The following is a 12,309-nucleotide window of genomic DNA, read 5'->3' as shown; positions in this document are numbered from 1 at the left end:
TGGACCACATAGAGGACTGGACCACATAGAGGACTGGACCACATAGAGGACTGGACCACATAGAGGACTGGACCACATAGAGGACTGGACCACATAGAGGACTGGACCACATAGAGGACTGGACCTCGTAGTGTGAATGGACTTACCCGTCACTTCGGGCCCACAGGAGGTTGGGGCCCAGCACTATCGCAATATTACTTGGTGTCATTTTGTTCACTTCTTGGTGTTCTGCCAACTTTGCAAAAAACTTGATTAAATACCTGCAATAAAAACCGAATCACTTAAGACCCGATCTCTGCGCTCCCAGAAGACAAACCCCAATACTGAGCAGTCAGTGAGAGTCACGGCCAGAAAATCACATCTAGGATTTATAGGCATTACATGACAGCTCTGCGGCGCACATGTGACATATCATTGATGCAGAACGGTCATCTGTCCCTGGCTGCAGGACACCACATCGGAACAGCAGGGGCTCCGGTCATTGCATTGTACATGCTTCCCAACCCCACATGTCCACATACACCTGAGATTCTAACCACAGCAACCCGCTGTCCAAACTTAATCATACCTGTATATAAAGTCATACAGGTAAAGTGGACAGGTGTGTGACACATAGAGAACACAGACAGGTGTGTAACACGCAGAGAACACGGACAGGTGTGTAACACGCAGAGAACACGGACAGGTGTGTAACACGCAGAGAACACGGACAGGTGTGTAACACGCAGAGAACACGGACAGGTGTGTAACACGCAGAGAACACGGACAGGTTTGTAACACGCAGAGAACACGGACAGGTGTATGACACATAGAGAACACAGACAGGTGTGTGACACATAAGGGAACACAGGTAGGTATGTAATCAGGGGTGCATTTTTTCGGACTTTCAGTTCCCGACAACTGATAAGAACAGATACTACACTTGATCTTAGCCAAAAGGCAGAGAAGCGATAATCAGGGGTGCATATGCAAGGCAAACAAGGCATATGCCTTGGGCAGCACTTTCCAGGGGGCAGCAAAAAACGCACAGCCCACTAGAGACCCCGCACAACCACCTGAGAGCACTGCACAGCCACCTGAGGGCCTCTCACAGCCATCTTAGACTCTGGAGACTTTATATTATTCATATATATTATAGGACACGCATTGTATACAGTGACTGACAGGAAGGCGTGGGGAAATTGAGATAGGGGCGTGGCTGAGTTTACTCTTGCCTAGGGCAGCACAAAACCAAAATACACCATTGTATGTAATCCTTAGTGGAGCATGGACAGGTGGGCAACACAGAGGAAACACAGACAGGTGCGGGTCAGCTCCTGTCATGCAACGTATATACACAGGTAGAGCATTTAAATGGCACAGGTGAATAAATTGGCATCCTCCAGATAGCATTTGTCCAAAGAAGGTGGTCTGAAGAACTGGGCCTTCAGAATTTGGGCACGATGTACCTGAGGTTGTTGTAGTTTTCGGGGGGCAGCTGGGCACAAACCTCTCTATAACTCTCCTGGCGTTTTTCTAGTTCTTTGATGCTGGAAAAGGAAGCAGAGATGGCATGAGAAGGTGGACCGGGCAAGAATGTGTCCAGTCTGAGCTTTGGGGTCACCTTTACCTGGCAGCTTTCATCCAATCATCAAAGAGTTCAGAGGTCATAAGTGGTTCTGGAAGTTCCCGGAGATAAGACTTGAGGGCACCTAGAAGATATTTAATATGTTACCTGGATAGAGGATGAAAGAGGCAGAAAGAAGCCAAGCTCCGATTTATGAAGATACATACCGGCCACAGCATGGGGCTCAGACAGGAACTCCTCCAAGTCCCTGGCACCGGCACCCAGACTGGACTTCAGTTTTTTCAGGATTGATGCACCTGCAGCCAGACGAAAGAGACCCTAAAATAAAAGCACCAATTACTGACCCGTCCAGAATGATAAAGACCAAACCATTAATACCAATGACTGGGATGTGTGTCAGTTTCAGAATCTCCTGCAATTGAAGATCCATTTGTGATGATCCCGAGGATGAGCAATAATATGGAAGGACATCTCCTCCTCTCCTGAAATATTCTGCATTGGAAGCTCCGGATTATCTATTTCCTATCTAAGCTTCTTTCAAATATCATTACTATTGGGGAACATGAAGATAACATGTTATTGATTCACGTTATTTACTGTTCAGCATGGAACCCAATCCATGGCTACTAAGTAGAAGGTTAAAGGTTATGTGAGCATCATTGGTGAGTTCCAATGGAATCTAATAGACTCGAGTTAGAGGAATGGTCAGAAATGAGCAATCACATGGGGAAATAATGGCAAATAACCCGAACATTCATTTCTTATCAATTCCAGGATTTGTAGTATTTCTACACTAATAATAAAATATACAATTGTCTCTAACCCGGAAAAATCCCATCAGAGGTGACCGTTGTGTACCCCTCATACCCACCTCCTCCTTCATCCCATGGCTCAGCAGCATCCTCACACAGGCTGATATGGGCACAGCAATTTCACACTCAAATCTGTCTAGGTGTGTTGCCAGCGGTACTCCGTATACCTCGGCGGGAGGCAGCTGTGCGGGAGCTGGAGAAGAAAAGAAAGACGATAGTAATGATGTGAAGATGTATTTAGGAATCTCATTAGCGGAACTCTGTAAGGCACTCTCTTCATCGCACATGAGGTTTGAGCTGTGATGACCAGTTAGATGGCCAGTTAGATGGCCAGTGATGACCAGTTAGATGGCCAGTTAGATGGCCAGTGATGACCAGTTAGATGGCACCTAGATGAGGAGACCATATATTATTTAGACTCTATTCAAGTCAAGATAAAAATTGGCTTTATGTTTTTTATTTGTGGCAGTCCGTCACCCTATCAGTGCCGCTCATCTTTCACATTATTTCTCTGCTGTCAGCACTCTCTATATCAGGCATTTTAATAAAATACAGACAGGATGAGAGATAAGTATTCACCGTTGTCCTTTATGGTGTCTCTCAGCTCCCCCAACACATCGGTCAGCTGCGCCAGAGACTTCCTGTGATAATCCGCCTGAAGCTGCAGAAGCTGGGGAGGAAGACAGAGTTATACAAGTTTGATATCAGAAATAAGCAATGTGGTGTGTGACCGAGTGATCAGTGAGTCAAAGTGGGGTCCCATACCCAAGTGACTTCCTGAGCACCCCTGGGACGCCACCCCCAGGGGGCACAACACCACGGGCTTCTGCCGCCCCCGAACCCTCTAGCCTTGATCAAGTTTCGGATCCATTCCCATCAGGAGATAGTTCACCTTCAGAGATCCCTCCCCGTGGAGCCCACCCATTAACTAGGGTCGAAAACTCCGGGGCCTGGAACCTCATCCGGCTCCCTACCAATTACGCCAGGAACCTACCGGTCCGTCCATCCACCCTTCATAGGCGACAGCGGACTTTCAGTTCCCGACAACTGATAAGAACAGATACTACACTTGATCTTAGCCAAAAGGCAGAGAAGCGATAATCAGGGGTGCATATGCAAGGCAAACAAGGCATATGCCTTGGGCAGCACTTTCCAGGGGGCAGCAAAAAACGCACAGCCCACTAGAGACCCCGCACAACCACCTGAGAGCACTGCACAGCCACCTGAGGGCCTCTCACAGCCATCTTAGACTCTGGAGACTTTATATTATTCATATATATTATAGGACACGCATTGTATACAGTGACTGACAGGAAGGCGTGGGGAAATTGAGATAGGGGCGTGGCTGAGTTTACTCTTGCCTAGGGCAGCACAAAACCAAAATACACCATTGTATGTAATCCTTAGTGGAGCATGGACAGGTGGGCAACACAGAGGAAACACAGACAGGTGCGGGTCAGCTCCTGTCATGCAACGTATATACACAGGTAGAGCATTTAAATGGCACAGGTGAATAAATTGGCATCCTCCAGATAGCATTTGTCCAAAGAAGGTGGTCTGAAGAACTGGGCCTTCAGAATTTGGGCACGATGTACCTGAGGTTGTTGTAGTTTTCGGGGGGCAGCTGGGCACAAACCTCTCTATAACTCTCCTGGCGTTTTTCTAGTTCTTTGATGCTGGAAAAGGAAGCAGAGATGGCATGAGAAGGTGGACCGGGCAAGAATGTGTCCAGTCTGAGCTTTGGGGTCACCTTTACCTGGCAGCTTTCATCCAATCATCAAAGAGTTCAGAGGTCATAAGTGGTTCTGGAAGTTCCCGGAGATAAGACTTGAGGGCACCTAGAAGATATTTAATATGTTACCTGGATAGAGGATGAAAGAGGCAGAAAGAAGCCAAGCTCCGATTTATGAAGATACATACCGGCCACAGCATGGGGCTCAGACAGGAACTCCTCCAAGTCCCTGGCACCGGCACCCAGACTGGACTTCAGTTTTTTCAGGATTGATGCACCTGCAGCCAGACGAAAGAGACCCTAAAATAAAAGCACCAATTACTGACCCGTCCAGAATGATAAAGACCAAACCATTAATACCAATGACTGGGATGTGTGTCAGTTTCAGAATCTCCTGCAATTGAAGATCCATTTGTGATGATCCCGAGGATGAGCAATAATATGGAAGGACATCTCCTCCTCTCCTGAAATATTCTGCATTGGAAGCTCCGGATTATCTATTTCCTATCTAAGCTTCTTTCAAATATCATTACTATTGGGGAACATGAAGATAACATGTTATTGATTCACGTTATTTACTGTTCAGCATGGAACCCAATCCATGGCTACTAAGTAGAAGGTTAAAGGTTATGTGAGCATCATTGGTGAGTTCCAATGGAATCTAATAGACTCGAGTTAGAGGAATGGTCAGAAATGAGCAATCACATGGGGAAATAATGGCAAATAACCCGAACATTCATTTCTTATCAATTCCAGGATTTGTAGTATTTCTACACTAATAATAAAATATACAATTGTCTCTAACCCGGAAAAATCCCATCAGAGGTGACCGTTGTGTACCCCTCATACCCACCTCCTCCTTCATCCCATGGCTCAGCAGCATCCTCACACAGGCTGATATGGGCACAGCAATTTCACACTCAAATCTGTCTAGGTGTGTTGCCAGCGGTACTCCGTATACCTCGGCGGGAGGCAGCTGTGCGGGAGCTGGAGAAGAAAAGAAAGACGATAGTAATGATGTGAAGATGTATTTAGGAATCTCATTAGCGGAACTCTGTAAGGCACTCTCTTCATCGCACATGAGGTTTGAGCTGTGATGACCAGTTAGATGGCCAGTTAGATGGCCAGTGATGACCAGTTAGATGGCCAGTTAGATGGCCAGTGATGACCAGTTAGATGGCACCTAGATGAGGAGACCATATATTATTTAGACTCTATTCAAGTCAAGATAAAAATTGGCTTTATGTTTTTTATTTGTGGCAGTCCGTCACCCTATCAGTGCCGCTCATCTTTCACATTATTTCTCTGCTGTCAGCACTCTCTATATCAGGCATTTTAATAAAATACAGACAGGATGAGAGATAAGTATTCACCGTTGTCCTTTATGGTGTCTCTCAGCTCCCCCAACACATCGGTCAGCTGCGCCAGAGACTTCCTGTGATAATCCGCCTGAAGCTGCAGAAGCTGGGGAGGAAGACAGAGTTATACAAGTTTGATATACAAGACGATCCGAACTCCTAATACAGAGGAACGACAATAATAATAGTCACATAGAAGAAGAAGAAGACACATCGAATTCCCCAAATAAAGGGCCGCTATCTGAAGAACCCTCAGCTGGTTGAAAAGAAGGAAACGCCTCATAAAATGAGGGAAAGCCTTTCTGACGCCATGACTACCTTCTCATGAGAAGACGACAAATCAGCTGAATGATCAGACATGAAGGGAATAGTAACTTGGAGTTTACCGAAGAAATGCCGAGTACACAATAAAATGGGGTCAGAGACACAAACAATGTGCATTCAGCATAGAACTATGTTAGACATATTGAGTCATGATGTGGGAGGAGCTCCTAGAAGCAATGGCTCAGTAATAAGGACACTCGGTGACAGTAGGCACAGTACTCTCTGCAGTCACCGGGTCTACTGCTGGGTGTTATTGTACTCCAAACCGGCCGCCCGCATACTGGATACAATGGTGGAACACCTGTAACTCTATAGGTTGAACTCGATGGACTTGTATCTTTTTTCAACCTATGTAACTATCAGTGGCGCTACTAGGGAGGTGCGGGGGGCGCGGCCCGCCCCAGGTGACACCATTGGAGGGGGTGACACCAAAATGACTGTCATTTTGGTGTCACCCCCTCTGAAAAGTCAGGCACTCGGTCCATTAATGCAGTTAATCTATATGAAAACAGAAACATACTTCTTTGTTAGCTTTCCTCTTCATATCCTCATGGAAATGTGTTTTACAAGCTCTGTTTCGGCTCTCCCATTCATTAGTATTCATAGTGGCACCCCTCCTTCCCCCCCAGACAGTTTATTGTGTGCAAAGGCAGAGCTGGTGTTTACTGATCATGTTACACTGAATAAAAGGGAGAACGGTTTACAGCCTGATTGGAATCCGGCTCTGGTGTCTGACTGAATTTCCTGTGGACAAAATGTTGGATTTTTAGGCTTCAGGCCCAATAAAAGTTCATAAAAAAAAATGAGGAAAGCCTAAAATGTGAGTCATGAAAATGTGGCCATGTATACATCATCACGGCACCTCTTCATTACCACAATGAATGCTAATCACTTACAAAAGGTGGAAATGGACTTGAAAGTTTTAACTTACAGTCACGGCTCTCTGCAGGGAGATGATGGAGAAGTGAGCGAGCGATGGTATGTGTTCACTCACTTCCCAATCAATAGACCCAATGAAACTGTGACAGTTGAATGTTTGGAATAAACCTTTGAATATTGATCCACGGCTCTTTATTCCCGAATATTCGAAGGGTGGACCCCCAGCACAAAGTAGAGATTGCAGGACAGACACAGAAATTAACCCTATCAGAACTGATGTATACCCCTCCCCCTTTCCTTGATCCAGTCTCTCTTCCAATGCCCTCTGGAGCTCAGCTTGGAGGGCAACAATCTAAGTGCCATCAGAGGGATCATCACTGAAGTCAGCTAACTCCACAGTTAACCCTTTACAACACAAACAATGGCTGCCACTACCTGCTTCAATAGAGACATGCACCATACACAGTGACACCCGCTGTCACTCCAGGCAGGAATCTAGCAGAGTTTATTATATGGCAGCATTCTTCAAAGGTTTAGGATTCTTTAAGTTCATATTTAAAACTTTAGAGATAATGCGTAGTGATTTTTAAATGCAAGAAAAAGAAAAACAGTGCAAGAAAAATATAACAAAATAGACAAAAAGGTAACAACAAAATAAGTGGGATTCAAAATGAAAATAGTGAAGAAGTTCTCCTGGCCCAGTCCCGCAGAGTCCAGGACTCAGATTTGCGGATAGTTTTGATGGAAGAATGACGACATTTTTTCTGGTCCCTGAGGAAGGTGTTCATACAAATGCTATAGCCAATCGGAGGGTCAGGGTGTGCTGAGGAATTGTCAAAGTGTTTCTGATGGTAAACTGATACTCTCTACATGTCAGTTCATTTTTAAGTATCAATATGTCCAGATGACCCTTTTTTACACCTTAAAACCCCCTTATTACTGAATAGACGGAAATTATCTTTTGAAAGAGGCGAAAAATGATATACATCAGATGTACAAATCTATTTAATGTGATCATTTGGCCCCTGCACATAATAACCTCGGCGCGCCTGGCATCAAACTGATTGGAATTCCCTTATACATTTGTGTAAACGCTCATTATTAATGTATCTTTATCAAAGCAGAAAATATGAAACATTTATAGATTTGGTCCTTGCCAGGTTACAATGGAATGTATATTTTTAGAAAGGATGTGTATCGCTGTTACGCTGTTCTGCTAAACTATTCAGGGCTCAGCTCAGAGGTTTTATGACGTAACAATTTTAGGATGGCTGTTGCACCCTGTAGGCTGGGAAGTATGTTACATGGCCCTGACTCCTGCAGTATGTACCCATAACCCCCTCTTTCTGTGCAACAGGTTCCCTTCTCCTGACCACTGCACTCTATACACTATGTTTCATGTTAGCTCTATTCTGTAAACTGTACCGTTTAATACTTCTGAATAAAGTGTTTATTGTTTCAACAGTTGGTGGTTACAAAGTAGTCCCCAACTATATGAACACATTGTCACCTGCCGTGATCCTTCCCGTCACCTGCCGTGACCCTTCCCGTCCCCTGCCGTGACCCTTCCCGTCCCCTGCCGTGACCCTTCCCGTCCCCTGCCGTGACCCTTCCCGTCCCCTGCCGTGACCCTTCCCGTCCCCTGCCGTGACCCTTCCCGTCCCCTGCCGTGACCCTTCCCGTCCCCTGCCGTGACCCTTCCCGTCCCCTGCCGTGACCCTTCCCGTCCCCTGCCGTGACCCTTCCCGTCCCCTGCCGTGACCCTTCCCGTCCCCTGCCGTGACCCTTCCCGTCCCCTGCCGTGACCCTTCCCGTCCCCTGCCGTGACCCTTCCCGTCCCCTGCCGTGACCCTTCCCGTCCCCTGCCGTGACCCTTCCCGTCCCCTGCCGTGACCCTTCCCGTCCCCTGCCGTGACCCTTCCCGTCCCCTGCCGTGACCCTTCCCGTCCCCTGCCGTGACCCTTCCCGTCCCCTGCCGTGACCCTTCCCGTCCCCTGCCGTGACCCTTCCCGTCCCCTGCCGTGACCCTTCCCGTCCCCTGCCGTGACCCTTCCCGTCCCCTGCCGTGACCCTTCCCGTCCCCTGCCGTGACCCTTCCCGTCCCCTGCCGTGACCCTTCCCGTCCCCTGCCGTGACCCTTCCCGTCCCCTGCCGTGACCCTTCCCGTCCCCTGCCGTGACCCTTCCCGTCCCCTGCCGTGACCCTTCCCGTCCCCTGCCGTGACCCTTCCCGTCCCCTGCCGTGACCCTTCCCGTCCCCTGCCGTGACCCTTCCCGTCCCCTGCCGTGACCCTTCCCGTCCCCTGCCGTGACCCTTCCCGTCCCCTGCCGTGACCCTTCCCGTCCCCTGCCGTGACCCTTCCCGTCCCCTGCCGTGACCCTTCCCGTCCCCTGCCGTGACCCTTCCCGTCCCCTGCCGTGACCCTTCCCGTCCCCTGCCGTGACCCTTCCCGTCCCCTGCCGTGACCCTTCCCGTCACCTGCCGTGACCCTTCCCGTCACCTACCATTACAGTAATATAAATAGTAGATTTTGTTACTCACCCTTATGAAGTAGTTTTTGTATTCATCTTCCTTTGTCCCGAAGTGATACAAGTCAGATAAATAGTCGTCCTGCATCAGAAGTAGCAAATTATTATACAAATCGAGTGAGAGAAATGCTGCTAGTAAGGATAATAAGAATAATACCCACAAACATTGGAATACATTTATTTAGTACCTTAAAAACGTTTTACAAAATGCTTCACAACACTGAGAATATCAAAAGTACCAAATTATAATCTACAACTGATTGCCCCTATGAACCAATGCGGAATAATGTTGCCGGATTTAAAGCGGAATCTCAGCCAAGCAACTACTGTACATACACATGTGTAGTTCATATACAGTATGAGAAGTGCTTTACCTGCCTAAATAGTTATCGTTCTGTTCAGCCAGTCTTGTGATTCACATATCCCTGCATGACAGGCATGGCAACGCCATTTTTTCCGATACACTTAAGGAGTACAGTGGTGTCACATTTTGGCCGCAACATTGTGATGGGACTGTGATAGAGCAGCACATTGATTAGATCATCTCTGTGCCCTCCCTGCCTTTAAGCATGTTGGCAGTGTTAGTCGCACAGCAGCTTTTAAAGCAATAAAACCTTACTGGCTCAGAATATTGACCTTCATATTTCCAGTCCTGCTGTGCATGGAATATAAGAAAGCTAACATGCAGACAATAATCAAGTACTTATCCCAGCTTTACTCAGGGACAATGTAATGCTTGTTAACAAAGAACTCGATTAGAATTGTTTATAGGAGTTTGTGATAGAAAACGCATCTGCTTGTGAATTGCTCGGCACCCCTGCTGAGGGGCTGCGTAGCTGCAGCAATGCATAGTGGTCCTAGGGTTTCATGCCGGTGAGAAAGTGGGTGACGGGTTCTCTTTAGGTCTCTTACAAATTTACATTTGATATATATTGTGAAACATTTCCCAACAATTTCTTTTTTTACAGATTCCCTTCTACTAACGCACCTTGCTCTGCTCCACTCTCCTGCGCAGTTCCTCTGCTTCCTCCTTCAGGCTCTCCAGTTTAGCTGGGGTCCCGGCACTACTTCCTCCTGGGGCCACAGCTATGTTCTTCTGGACCTGAGAAAGCCTGCCAGGGAGAAGCACAAAGTGGTCATAACATGTTAGTCAGCGTGTGGCGTGTGCAGTGTGAGGCGAGGTACAAGGTGCTATCTATTGGTTGGCCTAGATCACATGACTGTATAGAATAACGCAGGTCCTGTACACAAACATAGTCCTCGCAGCAGCAGGAGGACTTCCCGTGTACACATGCGTGTTGTCTTGTATACTTGCCGAGTTTTTGCATTGTTCCAGTCTGTCAGCAGTTTCTGTAGTTGTTTCCGGTGCTTCAGAATTGCAGGTAGTTCTTCCTGAGAGGGAGAGATGTGAGTGGCAGTCACAGAGAACAGAGGGGGAGGAAAGACGTTTAGCATTGAAATGTTGGTTTCTAGACGTAAATTTAAGAGCAGGACACAAAGAGCCATCCTAAACCTCTGTGTTTAGCCTCAGCGGTGAGACAAGTTTTTTGCATGCCGGCTGGTGAGTGTGCGGGAAACGTTTTGCTGGAGGTACGGTCCCTCATACCGGTCTCTTGCGGCCGAGCCTTACAGCAGAGTGGCGTTGTTGTTTAGAACTGGTATGGTAACTGTCCGGTGGGTTATTGAAGTGGAGATTGCAGTGGTGGGAGATGCATGGGAGGGCAGGACCTGCGCCTCATTAATGTATATGGACCAAAGACTAAGTGGGACAGGAAATGTCTTTTTTACAAAGATCAAGCCATTTCTTTTTACCTCCCGGCCTGTAGTGTCTTTGGAGGAGACTTTAATACTGTGACTAGGCTCAAGGACAGGGGGTTTCAGTGACAGCAGGGCTGTCTTTAAGGTGGGGCAAAAGGGGCACGTGCCCCGGGCCCAGTACCCCATAAACTAGCGCCAGTGAAACTTTTCTGGACCAGCCGTCTAGTCTGCACTTCCCCTTTCTGACGCTAGAGGGCAGCATCCTCCTGTCCATATGTGCAACAAAGATCTCTGAAGCCCGGGATGTCACCTCCCACTCAGCAGAGGAGGATGATACGTTATGTCCCCCCAGTGTCATTATTATCCCCCCAGTGTCGTCATTATTATTATTATGTCCCCCCAGTGTCATATTATTATTATGTCCCCAGCCAATCAGTGTCGAGCCGGGCAAACAAATCTGATATGGCGACATGACCCCCACCCTGCAGACACCTCATTCCCCTCACATAGATCCTCAGTAGTAGTCATTACCGTGCCAGTCCCTCGGCCAGATACCGCTCTCCAAGCTCTCCCGGATCTGCCCACATCTCCTGTGTGTACAGCGCCCGCGTGATCGGCCCTCAGCCTGCTGCTGCGCATGCACAGGATTTCTGATTGAGAGCGCTGGGCAGTCTGTGTGTCCGCAGTAGCAGGCTGAGGGCCGATCACGCTGGCGCTGTACACACAGGAGATGTGGGCAGGTCCCGGAGAGCGGTGTCTGCCCAGCTGGCCGAGGGACTGGTATGGTAATGACTACTACTGAGGATCTATGTGAGGCGAATGAGATGCCTGTAGAGTGGGGGTCGTGTCACGATATTGTCAGATCTGTTTGGCCAGCCTCGATGCCGATTGGCTGGGAAGTCGGCTTCCCGGGCCAATCAGCATCGATATAATAATAATGACACGGGGGGACACACACAATAATAATAATGACACCAGGGGACATGCTCAGGTGTCATTATTATTAGTGTTGCTATTCTATGCAGTGGAAGTGGTAGGTGGCGAATGATCCGCATTTACCATGAAAGTAGAATTATGGGGAGAGTGAAATAGCGCTGATCACGCAGTTCCCGCACTCACTCTCTCTGCACAGAGCGCTGACTGTCAGTCACGGCTCCTCGCAGGAATACCCCCCTCCCCTCTCTGACCCTCCAACGCTGACTGGAGGAATGGATGGGGCGGACACAACCTCTAGAGAGGTAGAGTCAGCTGTCAATCAGGTGGTGGGGTGGATCTGGACAATATATTTTGGATCCATCCCAGCTGCAGCGCTGCTCTGCTCTGTCAGCATATATGGGGCAATATTGCATGG

At 48.0% G+C, this 12,309-nt stretch overlaps 1 protein-coding gene across 1 annotated transcript in view; it reads right to left on the bottom strand.

Annotated features, from left to right (window-relative positions):
• Nucleotides 1-12,309, bottom strand: part of LOC108802705 (SH3 domain-binding protein 1-like) — a 25,027-nt gene that overhangs the window by 5,887 nt on the left and 6,831 nt on the right. The window contains exons 6-19 of the mRNA XM_018574564.1: nucleotides 10,516-10,669; nucleotides 10,189-10,312; nucleotides 9,214-9,282; nucleotides 5,485-5,575; nucleotides 4,965-5,098; nucleotides 4,300-4,411; nucleotides 4,136-4,217; nucleotides 3,975-4,055; nucleotides 2,959-3,059; nucleotides 2,439-2,572; nucleotides 1,774-1,885; nucleotides 1,610-1,691; nucleotides 1,449-1,529; nucleotides 147-260 (exon numbers count right to left, since the gene is read on the bottom strand). Coding sequence (XP_018430066.1) covers nucleotides 147-260; nucleotides 1,449-1,529; nucleotides 1,610-1,691; nucleotides 1,774-1,885; nucleotides 2,439-2,572; nucleotides 2,959-3,059; nucleotides 3,975-4,055; nucleotides 4,136-4,217; nucleotides 4,300-4,411; nucleotides 4,965-5,098; nucleotides 5,485-5,575; nucleotides 9,214-9,282; nucleotides 10,189-10,312; nucleotides 10,516-10,669 — 1,471 coding nt within the window. The remainder of the gene's footprint in view (nucleotides 1-146; nucleotides 261-1,448; nucleotides 1,530-1,609; nucleotides 1,692-1,773; nucleotides 1,886-2,438; nucleotides 2,573-2,958; nucleotides 3,060-3,974; nucleotides 4,056-4,135; nucleotides 4,218-4,299; nucleotides 4,412-4,964; nucleotides 5,099-5,484; nucleotides 5,576-9,213; nucleotides 9,283-10,188; nucleotides 10,313-10,515; nucleotides 10,670-12,309) is intronic.

The sequence above is a fragment of the Nanorana parkeri genome, unplaced genomic scaffold, assembly GCF_000935625.1.
Source record: "Nanorana parkeri isolate BGI_ZX_2015 unplaced genomic scaffold, ASM93562v1 scaffold3045, whole genome shotgun sequence".
Taxonomy (NCBI): Eukaryota; Metazoa; Chordata; class Amphibia; order Anura; family Dicroglossidae; genus Nanorana; species Nanorana parkeri.
Note: the sequence above shows the minus strand (reverse complement) of the source record. Positions and strands in the feature narration are given on the sequence as shown.